The sequence below is a fragment of the Notechis scutatus genome, chromosome 1 (genome assembly GCF_049901735.1).
Source record: "Notechis scutatus isolate UNSWTSFEM ecotype Mainland chromosome 1, rNotScu1.2, whole genome shotgun sequence".
Classification (NCBI taxonomy): domain Eukaryota; kingdom Metazoa; phylum Chordata; class Lepidosauria; order Squamata; family Elapidae; genus Notechis; species Notechis scutatus.
Window position 1 is genome coordinate 274,577,835 of NC_142009.1, and position 12,793 is coordinate 274,590,627.

The 12,793-nt window shown below is 37.1% G+C and overlaps 1 protein-coding gene across 3 annotated transcripts in view; it reads left to right on the plus strand.

Moving 5' to 3' along the window:
• PSEN1 (presenilin 1) overlaps window positions 1-12,793 on the plus strand; it is a 31,360-nt gene that overhangs the window by 874 nt on the left and 17,693 nt on the right. For 2 of the 3 annotated variants that reach the window (XM_026671083.2, XM_026671082.2), the window contains exons 2-6: window positions 1,763-1,863; window positions 7,955-8,208; window positions 9,033-9,174; window positions 10,795-10,862; window positions 12,506-12,726. In XM_026671083.2, coding sequence (XP_026526868.1) covers window positions 1,780-1,863; window positions 7,955-8,208; window positions 9,033-9,174; window positions 10,795-10,862; window positions 12,506-12,726 — 769 coding nt within the window. In that variant the 5' untranslated portion in view covers window positions 1,763-1,779. Of the gene's footprint in view, window positions 1-1,762; window positions 1,864-6,717; window positions 6,825-7,954; window positions 8,209-9,032; window positions 9,175-10,794; window positions 10,863-12,505; window positions 12,727-12,793 lie in introns of those variants that run through there. The other variant, XM_087951630.1, reaches the window with a different exon arrangement.

The window sequence follows — 12,793 nt, forward strand, 5'->3', positions numbered from 1 at the left end:
GTTTCCTAAACTTTTTGCCCTCGCATCTCCCGTTGATGTAATCTTAACGCCTCTCCCTTAAAAGACGAGCGTCAATAAACAATGAAACCGATAGAGAATGTCTGGTAGCAATACCGTGAAATAGAGGGATTTATTGTAACAATATAACAAAAGGGTCTTTGTTTCTGAGGCAGGTGCACCTCACGCTTTGGGGAAACCCGTTTTTAAGGGCATTATCCTGTACTTTTTTTGGCTTCTCAAAGAGGACAATAGCTGCGTGTTTTATGGCATCTTTAAAAAGAGAGGCTCTTTTGCGGACCAGAATCCAATTTAAGAGTGAGAAATGTTTGGTGTTGGTAAAGAGGCTTATTTAAATCAAAGAATGAGGGGGGAAAAGGAGAACAAAATGCAAGATGAAATACAAAATATTTAAAATAAGCATGGTGACATTTAAAAATGGCAATTGCTCATCAGTACTAAGTTATTGGGTTGTAAACTTGACTTAACTATTATCTGAACTATTGAATATATTATAATTGGGTTGACATATATCAGGCTAAGCATTATTTACAAAATATAGTGCTTGGATTAACACAACATGCTAAATTACAAAAACCATGTTATGGCTTGGAAAAATATTTGAACTAATCATAGCAAGAGCAAATCACAGATAAATTGCTATTGCGTTATTTTAATTTATATTTGTATGGTTATATTGTGTGTCTGATAAATATTTTGACAGTAGTAAATTAATAACTTGCATTTAATGCATAGTCCTGGTAACAATGTAGTCTTTAGTATCCTTTAGCACAAACCCAAGGAGGGAAAAAATGGAATTTTCATCTTTACCTACTCCTAAAATGTGTTTTTGGCCTTGCTGTATATAACCCCTACATAGGGTGCCGTTATTTGATTCACAGGTTGAAAATAATTGCCTACACCTCTAGGTATCAGATAATATTTTCTCTTTAGTTCATTGTGTCACTTTTTTTTAGTTTTAGGTTTTAGTTTTATTTTATTGATTAGGCCATGGCCCATATCTAAGTGGTTATTGCGTCACTTCACAATATTGTTTGAGTTTAGTCTTCAAAACAGAACTTAGCTGTCTTCACCCAACTTAGCTCACTAATATCAGTTACAGTAATTGTTTATTTGTATTCCTAATTGCCGTGCCATCCTTCTTCAAAATTACTTGTAAAACTGGGTTCTTTCTGTACAACAAAGTATACAGTGGTAGTAGTTACACTATTATACATGGATGTTTATATTCTGAGATATATCTATCATATTTGATTTCTTTCTGATGCCAGAATTTGTGATCAGCCTGCTTGAGAAATTTATTTACAATTTGGAAAATATTTTTTTTATTCTAGTTGAAATGAGTGGAGGAAGAAACCTTCAAGGGTAGACAGCAAAGTTATTTAAGAATGCATATTCTGAGCTACTTTGCATCCTATTGATTTGATGCACAACACTGTTGCCTAATTATGATTTATAGTCAGGAATGTTTGTTAACTTTAAATTCATCTCACATAAGTATCCTATAGTTCTCCAGCTAGTTTTGATATATTGTAAGTGATGTTATAGTTCAAAAGTTTTGCCAATCACAAATCCATGATAAGTGTGAAATCACTGGACAATAGTTACTTAAGCATAATTAATCTCTACACCAAATTGCTTTTCTTTGATTTAGAAAGAGCTGCTAAGATAGTTTTTCATTTGAGTTCCTTCAAATAAATTGTAAATTTTCAGAACTTCTTTCTTTTTTTAAAAAAATTTACAGCTGCAGCTGCAGTCCCAATGGCAGAACTATCGGCACATTTTTCACAGGTCCCGCGTGGGCAACTGAAAGAGAACGCTTCTGACAATCAGCTGACCAATACTGTACGTAAGAGATTATTTTATTACATGCCAAAATGTAAACTGAATGGATTATACATAGTAGACAAGCAGGATCAGTGGCATATTAAGGGTGCATTGCATGGTGACTTGGCAAATAGGACACTATTCAGAGTGTTGGTAACAGGTATTGAGCCATGTCATTGCTATTGGCACACCAATCAGCTGTTGGTGGTCAGCAGCACAGCAGCAAGAGGAAGAGTGTGTTAAAAAATTACCCTCTTTGGTATGCCAGTGTGCAGAATGCCCCTTACTTGTTCCTTAACTTGGTTTTCTCCTTATTTCTACTTTTTGCTGTTAAACTGTAACAAAGATGTCTATGGAGATGCAGGTCATGGTTGTCCCAAAGGTGCTTTTTTTTTTCCAAGGGGCAACTGGAGTTTTTGGTTTTTCTTTGAAAGCGTTTTGCTTCTCATCCAAGAAGCTTCTTCAGCTCTGACTGGATGGTGGGGAATGGAAGGATTTATACCCCTTGCAGACACCTGGTCATTTGCATCCTTTTAGCAGGTCATTAAGGTCACCTGGAGGTTTATGTGTCATCAGGGTCACCTGAGTGGTGCAAATTGGTGTGGTCCCTTCTTAGAACTGTTGAAAGGACTGTGTTGTAGATTGCAGATAGATGATGTCATATCCCTCCCCCTCTGTTGGGAGAGGTCTGTTCAATTTTGACATAGATGGCCTCTTTGACCCCTCTTTCAAACCAGCAATCCTCTCTGTCCAAAATATGGACTTAAAAGAGTGGCCTGTGTCTTTTAAATGCAGATGGACTGCTGAATCTAGTCCTGCTGTATTTGCTCTCCTATGTTGTGCTATGCGTACATATAAGGAAGGTGGATTCTCTGTGGACCCTTTGTGACTTGCTAAGCTTAGATTGTAGGGCTAGCATTGATGAGGAGATGTAGGCTTAACTATCCATTCAACTATGAAGTTCACTGGGAGTTCTTAGACCAGTCACCATCTTTTAGCCTAACGCTTTTTACAGGATTATTATTTTTTGTTTTAAACAAGTTTTATTCAATTTTTCCAAAACAACATAAAAAAAGCTCTTTTCGGTGTACAACATAATTCCAAGTCACCACTTTTACATGCAAATATGACAGTAATTATATATTCATTTTTACATTCAACATTCTGTCTTGTCCATTTTTAACTTAATTCTATTATTACTTCTCCATTTCAACTTTTACATAAGAAAAGAAACAAACACATTAATTCTGTTAAGTGATATTACTTTTATTCTAAGCATCTTCTCAATTCATTTCAATTTATTTCAAATATATTTTTTAAACATTAACATTTCTTTTAAGCGTGGCCTTTTCCAAAGTACTCTTTTCTCATTTTACCTCTCAACTTTTATATAAGAAAAGGAACAGGCAAGTTAATGCTATTCATTAATATTACTCTCATTCTAAACATATTTTTTACAGGATTATTGGGAGCATATGGTAGAAAGTAGAAATAGAACAATAATAGTAATAGTGAACATGTATGTGAGAAACCAGAATTATTTAATTTGATTTTCCCTTCTTTTGGCCACTTAACTCCCAAAGGCCTGTGGGCAGTTTCACAAATTAAAACCAATATGGTGGAATAGGCTATAATGCAATAGGGGCAATATATGACAAAGTAAAACAAGATATGGAGAAAAACCATGAAAGACAGATCTTCACTTCACTCATGACTAAAAAGGACATCCTAAACAATCTAGCCCCAAGCCTTCAACAATAACTTTTTAAAAGATTGCCTAATGTGTAAGGTTAAAGCTATGCAGACCTCGGGGATGATGGGAGGATGGACTGTTCCATAGGGCAGATACCTCCAGGGTCCCATTAGATGGCCTTTTTAATTGACAGGATACAGATTACACCAATCCTATCAGAATAAATAGAATAGGCAGCCACTATAGCAGATAGGTAGTCCCTGAATGCCTGGTAGGGCTTTATAGGTGCTATCCAGGACCTTGAAATGCACCTGGAATCCAACTAACTACCAGTTCGTCTCAATAGCAAGAGTACTACATGGGAATAATGAAGCATCCCCATGACCGCTCGCTGGGCTTCACTTTGGATCAGCTGTAATTTTTTTGATGCCAGCTTTCTGGCCAGCTCCATGTAGAGCATGTTGCGGTAATCCATTTGCAACATGAGTAAGGTATGAGTGACCATAAAGAGGGCCATTCCACTAGCTGAACCTATACAAAAACTTTCCAGTTCACAACCATTAACTTGCTCTTTAAGGAGGAGTTCTAAATTTAGAAAGACCCCTTCAACTTGCATGTAGAACTAATAGGACTAAATACACAAAACCAGTGGCCCCCAACCTTTTTTGTGCCATGGCCCGGTACCGGCATCACAAAATGATCCGCGGCCCGGTACCGGCATCAGCACGCATGACAAGGCAAGGCAAGCCGAGCGACCGGCCAGCCAGCCGTCCCCCGCTTCTCCCCGCCACCTTCAACTCCTCCTTTGTACCTTTGTCGATGGGCTTCCTTTCGGGACAGTCGCTCGGCTCGCCTTGCCTTGGGTGCTGAAAGAATCCTCGCACCTTAGTTTCGTTCGAAGCCCCCCCTTCGATGAAACTAAGGCGCGAGGATTCTTTCAGCACCCAAACGCCGCTTTCCAACCGGAAAAGATCACCTGGAAGCACTTTCTCGTCAAGATGGCGGCGCCCAGCAAACCGGCGGCCCGGTAGGAAATGTTCCACGGACCGGTACTGGTCCGCGGCCCGGTGGTTGGGGACCCCTACACAAAACCATTGAGAGTTACTAGGGTTTCATCTGAGCCTGTTCCTCCATAACCAGAATCTGTTCCTCCATATCCAACAGCTTTCAGGGGGGGGGAAAAACCCTCAAAAGCATTGTTGAGATATACAGATCGATGATATCTGACCCTACAAAGGATCCAGTGGTGGTATTCTTCCGGCCAAACCGGTAGCTCCGAGGATCATCTGTGAGCGAAGTGGTTTGTTCCGACAATCAGCTGCTGGGGCCGCCTGCCCGCCCGCCCCGGCTCTATTCTTACCTTTATTTCCTGGTTTTCAAGCTCAGCTGCTTCGCGCATCAGCTGTTTTACATACAGGGCTTGCAGCAGAAGGTGAGTTGCAAACGCTGTGGATGCATGCGCAAAGTGCGCACGCTCACACCAAACCGGTAGGAAAAAATGATTGAAACCCACCACTGAAAGGGTCATCTTCCCCAAAAATCTCATATAGATGTTATTCAGGAGTATTGAGAGTATTAAGCTTTAGGCATGCCACAGAAAGGTTTAGGACTCTACTTCTACCCCCTTGAACAACCAGATTTTAATTTTATGTTTTTAAAGTTATTTCCTAGGAAGTCTTGTTTCCCTGCAATATAATCATCCACATTCTGGATTTGTGATTCCTGTAATAAATGAAATCATTTAATAAATTAAATCATTATGAGTCTCTACAATCTTGTCATGTCCCTGGTGGACTGATTCTGAGGGAGAGGAGGAACAGCCGACAGGGAGTGGAAGTGTGGCTCCGGGGGTTGTGGAGGAGGCTGGGGAAGGGCAGAAGCCGGCTGGGCAGTCAGGGGAGGACCCAGGCCCATCTCCTCTCCATCCTAGGGCACGAAGGGAGGAGAGGATAAGGGAGAGACGTGGTTTACTGGGAAGGAGAGGGCCTTGATCCTCTTCATGGGCTGCAGCTGTGACAACTGGATAAGAGAACGGACATGCGTATGGGCGAGTGCTGGAGACAAAGCATGGAAATATCTCTATTGTTCCTCTCTGAGTTTGGCATCCTTCTCAGTGTGTGTTCTGATATCTGTGGACATCTTCAAGCCCTTATCTCTTGCCTGGTTTGTGTTGTTTTTTTACTCTTTATAATTTAAACGGCATTTCCTCCTCCTTGTAACTGCTTGTGTGGGAGTTTTTTGTCTCCGATCAAGGATATTTGGAGCTTGGAAGCAAAGTGAAGGAATAAAAGGGGCTTCCCCTGTTTTTTGTGACTATGTTTATTTTGTATCCCACCCTGGGTCATCACAAATCTGGTGCTTGTTAGATGTGCTGCTATTAGAGTTTCAAACTTAAGGGGCAGCAAGGGAAATTGTAGTTCTGATATGTTATATGGCACAGGTTCAGAGTAAACAGACAATTTGTGTCATCCCAAAGCGTAGTACTTAAAAATCTACTTAGATAGTAGCTGCCTTCATAACCTTGGATGTCTCTGTACAGGTAGTCGTCGACTCACAACAGTTCATTTTCAAAGTTACAAGAGCTATGAAAAAAATGACTTATGACCATTTTTTTCATGCTTAAAACTGTCGCAGCATCCCTATGGTCACGTGATCAAAATTCAGAAGCTTGGCAACTGATTCACATTTATGACGGTTGCAGGGTCCCTGTGTCATGTGATCAACCTTTTGTGACCTGACAACCAAAGTCAATGGGGAATCCAGATTCATTTAACAGCCGTGTTACTCCCTTAACAAATATAATGATTCACTTAACATCTGCAGCAAGAAAAGTTGTAAAATGGGGCACAACTCACTTAACAGATGTTTCACTTCGTAACATAAATTTTGGGCTCAATTGTCGTAACTCCTGTACAAATTTCTTGAGTGATAAGGAACCAAGAGACCAGTCCTAATATTAAAGTCAGTATATTAATATTTTGAAACCATATGCAATGCCTTGTAACGTTGATTGAAAATGTATAGACAAATGTACAGATTATGTAAGAAATACTATCAATGTTCTTACATCTTTAAAATTATTACTTTGGATTTCATATTAACTATAAATTTGATAGTTGCCAAGGTTGCTGTTTATCTTTGGTGTTACTCATTCACTTTGAAGATATATATAGTGTGTTCTTATACACAAAAAAGTATAAATGGGATTAGTTCAAACCTTTTTCAAGGCTTTAGTTCCTTAATGGCTAGTGAAATTGAAGAATCCATTCCTTTGCTTCTGCTAAAGGTAGGTTTTCTGAACTACGTTCTATTTAATGCTAATCAGGTAGGGATTTGTATTTTCTATATACTAAAGCAAAGTGCAAAAGCTGTAACATGATTCCTTGCCATTTAAAATGCACCTTTGAACAGACCTTACATTCTAGGCAACAGTGAGTAATCTTGTTTGAGCAGTTTCTAATTGTAGCCTTGAGCATAGTTTTAAGAGTTTGATATAAATGTCCTTATAATGTTTGATATAAATGTGTTCCCCCCCCCAAATTTATTCTACTGTGACAGTATTCTATAGTTTGATTTATCAATGTGAAAATAATTTTACTTATTTATGAAAATTAATTCTATTATAAAACAATCCCAAACGTTCATTGTAAATAACCTTTGGATCACAGAAGTGTTGCATTTTTATTAAACAAGTTTGATAAAGGTCTTTTTTAAATTACACACTTATATTGTTCACTAGAGACGGAAATAGAGAGTCACAGTTTTGACACGTTTTCTTATTTGTGTGATCTATGTTAGTTCTTAACCTATACTTTTGCTTATTGGGGAATAATAATATGAAAGTTTGGAAACTTGATGTTGATATACAAACCAGGGCATCATATTTGGGGACTCTTCAAAATACCATAAACACATTACCACCACCTTTCTACTTAACCTCCTGTAAGAAAGCACCGTACTGGTTTAAACAATCTGCATACCTGCCTCTTGTAATGAAAATACAAAGGGTAAAATGCATGCAGCAGGTCAAAGAACAAGAGCCATAGAAGCACTGTGGGACTGGGAGGAGCGGATAGAATTAAATCTGTTTTTTACAGGATCAAAGAAACTGAATTTCACCTCTGATTTATCTACTTTGCATTTTAAAACACTGGATGCTGTTTAAGTAGTTACTTACTGAAAGCCTGAATGCCATGCTGACAATTCCACAACCAAGAAACTGATTCACAGCAAAAAAAAGTAGCCTATATGTCAAGGTTTTGGTGGTCACTCCCCTTCTAGGCCATTTCCTGCATAGCTATAGCTGCAGCACTGTAACAGCATTTGGGGCTCCCAGATCATTGACTTCTAGAATTTACAACACAAGAGACACACAAAACATGGAAATATTTACGGATGTGGAATTCTTAATTTCAGAATGTCAACAACGAAAGACAACAACAGGAGAGTGGTGACCGGAGATCTAATAATCCTACTCCAGCAACTAATGGACAGCCACAGCAAAGGCCTCGACAAGTGGTGGAGCAAGATGAGGAGGAAGAGGAAGAGCTGACACTGAAATATGGGGCCAAGCATGTGATCATGCTCTTTGTGCCCGTCACATTATGTATGGTAGTTGTGGTTGCAACTATCAAGTCTGTCAGTTTCTATACACGCAAGGATGGGCAGCTGTACGTAACTCACTTTTTCCATAATTACTTTTTTTCTTGCTGTGATACTCTTTATTTTTTCTCTCCTCTGTATTTATTCTTTAACCAATGTTTGAAAATATAGTTATTGTCAGTATATTTGCTATTTTTGGTTTAGCTAGAAATCCATTTTTCTCTAGTTCCCCAAAAGAGACAGTTTGGGGGGAGAAACTTCCTTCCTTCCTTCCTTCCTTCCTTCCTTCCTTCCTTCCTTCCTTCCTCATTTCTCCAATTTTAAGTAACTCTTCTGCTTATTTTATGTTTCTTTGAACAAATACATGTAATTATGGAATAGCATTGTATATTTTCACTGATAAATAGGATTTGGGTGGATCCTTCTAAATTTCCTCTACCGGTGGGAAACTTACATCAATAGACATAGAAGGTCATCTTTCTCTTGCACTTTTCATATCTGTTCCAGAGGGCTCTCTTAATCCTTCCTAACAGGTGGAGTTTTGTTAATGCCCCTTTCCCCCATTTTGCTGGCAGAAGCCTCCCATCAATGGAAGTATATTTATTTGATTTCACTGGTTATATTTTCATGTAAAGCCAATTTACATCCTTCTCCTTTTAAGAATTAAATTGTTGTACATATTCAGCAGATTCATATTCTGCTGTGTTTTTGACTTTGTTGGCCGCTTAAAATGAAGTAGTGAAGTGCTTGTAATTCATTTCATAGCCACTAGATGGTGCATGCAAGAAACTTTATAAAGTGTTCCATATTCTCTCAGATGAATTTAATCAGAAAATGTATCCTGACTTAAAAGCATGTGACATATTTTATTTTGCTCTGCATTGCATTGTAGAATCTATACTCCATTTACAGAAGACACAGAAACTGTTGGACAAAGAGCTCTGAATTCTGTTCTCAATGCTGCCATCATGATTAGTGTCATTGTTGTCATGACTGTACTCCTGGTTGTGCTTTATAAATATAGGTGCTATAAGGTGAGCTCAAAATAATTTATAACATTTTCATTTAAACTCCCATTTCCATTTATTTATAATGCTATTCTAGAACTTACTTTATTCCAGTTTGTAAAGGACCAAAACAATTGTTAAAACTATGCTTCATCTGAAGATTAACTATGAAAAAGCGGAATGGGACAAAAAAAAAACCATACTTTTGTATTTTACAAAAGAAATTTGTAATAATGACCATCAGAAATTGGCAGTTAGATACTTTAAATCTTATTTAAAAATGATTTGGAAAAGGAAAAGATCCTGAAATAAATTAAAATGACTATTCACTTGATATTAAAATGTATTCAAATAACCAAATGTTGACCTATGCTGGGTGACTTTATTTCACCAGAAATTAGTTCCTATTGTTAAAAAAAATCTTTATTCTGTTATGTGATCCACAGATTGATATAAGCAATACAGATTTTACAGATAAAAGTAAAACATTCTGCAATATAAATTTGGAAAGTTTTTAAATTAGATTTTAGTGGTGACTGGAATCCGGTGCAACAAATTAGTTAATGTGGACAAAATTGTCAAACGAAGCATGGCAAACCAAATTCTGAAGACCTGTTTTTAATGTACTATTAAATGATACTTTTTGTAAATTTAACTTAGAAATGTGTATAGGTGGGTTGTGTTATAGAATGATTTAATTTATAGGTAGTGCAATATATGTAACATGTTTAAATTACCAGATTTATCTGTGAATATTTCTGCTCTGAAATTATAGCCATAATTATCTTTGCATATTGATTAAATGTCAGTATTCTGACAGCAGCACTGATTAAAACACCATATTGTGCATTCCAAAGAATACTTCAGGTTCTGGGTTTCACAATTCTTTTCAGGTCAGATGCATCTTTAATTCTCAGATGAAAGTGAAATTAAACAGCAAGCAGTAGTGGCCAGGATCTTTGATTTTCCTGTAGATAATAGATGAGTAGAGAGCATTATGTACCCATTCCAGATGTACACTGCAGGTAGTCCTCGATTTACAACAGTTCATTTAGAGACCACTCAAAGTTACAACATTACTGAAAAAAAGTAACTTATGACCATTTTCACACTTATGACCATTGCAGCATCCCCACGGTCATGCAATCAAAATTCAGACCCTTGGCAACTGACTCATATTTATGATATTTACAGGATCCCAGGGCCTTGTGACTTTCAGACAAGCAAAGTCAATGGAGAAATCTAATTCATTTAACAGCCATGTTACTAACTTAAACTTCAGTGATTCATTAAACAAATGTGGCAAGAAAGGTCATAAAATAGGGCAAAACTCAAAACTTAACAAATGTCAACAGAAAATTTGGGCTCAATTGTGGTCACAAGTCGAGGAATACCTGAGTATAATTTCATTTTATAATCCTTTAAAGGGGGCATTAGGATTTCAGAGGGCTTTAAAAGGGGGCTTAGGACAGAGAAAGAGATTATCAGAAATCCTTGGTGTCTAGGTGGGGCTCTGCATACAAACCTCAGGATTTCATAAGAAGTGAAACTATATGAAGATGTTCTAAAGTTTCAAATAACCATTTTTGAAAGAGTCAATCTAACATCAAGTCTGAACATTAAAACCATCTTTTGTTTGTGTTTCAGGTGATCCATGGTTGGCTCATTGTTTCTTCCCTCTTTTTGCTTTTCTTTTTCTCATTTATTTACTTAGGGTAAGTATAGAACCATTTTGCTATTTAGATGTGTCAAAATGGGGGGAACAGGTTCAGGTTTCTGAATATTAAGTATCCTTAAATCCTAGCTACTATATTAAGGATTACATTTAACAATAACAAATGTTTATGATATTCGAGTTTTGTATCACTTTAAAAACTATGTGACTCTTTGCATTTCAAGAAACAAAGCCCTGTATAGATCTTCCATTCTGTTAAAACATATACATATCCACACACATACATGCGTACATACTTCCACCAATACAATGAAATTTCAATTTCTTTGGGGGGACAGAGATGTCTATCATTTGTGAAAGTCATTTAAATGTAATAATTGGAATCATTTGTGTTTATATACAAATCATTATGCAAATAATACAGGTTGATGCAAACAAAATAATTTTGTCATTTGTCCACTCAAATAATAACATGAGCAGAACTAAGTTTATGAAGTCCATTATATCAAGGTGTATTAAAATGAGGTTTCATTTGTACAATGAAAGCAAAATAATGCTGCAATGATGGCTCTTGCATGGCTGGTTTTGGTTTCTGTACTCTAATATTAGTACAGATGTTTTAGCATAGAAAGACCAAGGTTTATGATGAGAGAGAGAGAGAGAGATCCTATTCACATGGGATACTTGTATACCATGCTAAGTTCTGCATAGTTAGTTCATGGCCCATTCCTCAAATACAGTGCATAGCAACAGAATTTTCTCCCCACTTTTCAGTGCAAATGAGCAAGTGAAAGCACAGTACAAGCAAACAACCAGATTAGTTGTTGCCAAAATGATAAATGTGCAGAACATTCCTCCTTCCCCGAAGTGGGTGGCTTTTAACCCTTTATAGACAGGAACCAGAAAAGCAAGAGTTCAAATCTTGATTTCACTCTAAATAAAGGCATGCATTTTACATACAGGATTTGGCCAAAAGTCTTTTGTAAGGGCTTCATTAACTTTACTGCAGTACATCTCTTTATTAGCTCTTTGGAGTTCTTAGAAGTCTATATTTGTAGTTTCTTGACTGGCCAAGAGAACTAATACAGGTTACCACAACAATTGCTCTGCTGGTACTATCAGCATTGGTGAAGAAGCTTAAGTCTTCTGTAAACTTGCCATTTTGTGATAAACTTTACACTCTGTACACAAAAGATTGCTTTAAAATTGCTGTCTAATAAATTGAAAAAAACCGTACCTTCAGCAACTGCTAGATTGTACATTAAAAATGTTAATCTAATTTTGGCTACCATAATAGCGTTTATGTTTACATAACCGTATGTTCCATATTGATTTCTTTTTCTACAATGCTGTGCAGTTGTTTTATTTTCTGTTGAATCATTTGTATTTCTGGATAACACTATTGATTTGGCATTGAAATAGTTGTTCATTATTTTTTTATTTATTAAACTTCCATTCCTCCCATCTCAACTAGAGTCGGCCCTAGGCAGCTTACAACCAATAAAAGCAACAAAATGAACATCAAAACATTAAAACAATAAAAATTAACACTAAAATTGACTTAAAACTTAACAAAGATGGCAAGGAAAGGAGCAAGGTGCTTTATTTGACTATCATAATTTTACGCTATGTACCATTGTCAAAATCACAAATGCCTCTTAATATTTTGTCTTTGTGTCTTAGGGAGGTTTTTAAGACCTATAACGTTGCCATGGATTACATTACTGTGGCACTCATGATTTGGAACTTTGGGGTGGTTGGAATGATCTGCGTTCACTGGAAAGGCCCCCTCCGTCTTCAACAAGCCTACCTCATTATGATAAGTGCTCTAATGGCCTTGGTGTTTATAAAGTATCTTCCTGAATGGACTGCTTGGCTCATCTTGGCAGTCATCTCGGTATATGGTAAGATTCCTCTATCCTCATTTGAGTTTTGAGTGAAAGCCCTTGAAAACCCTTTCAAAAAAAAAAT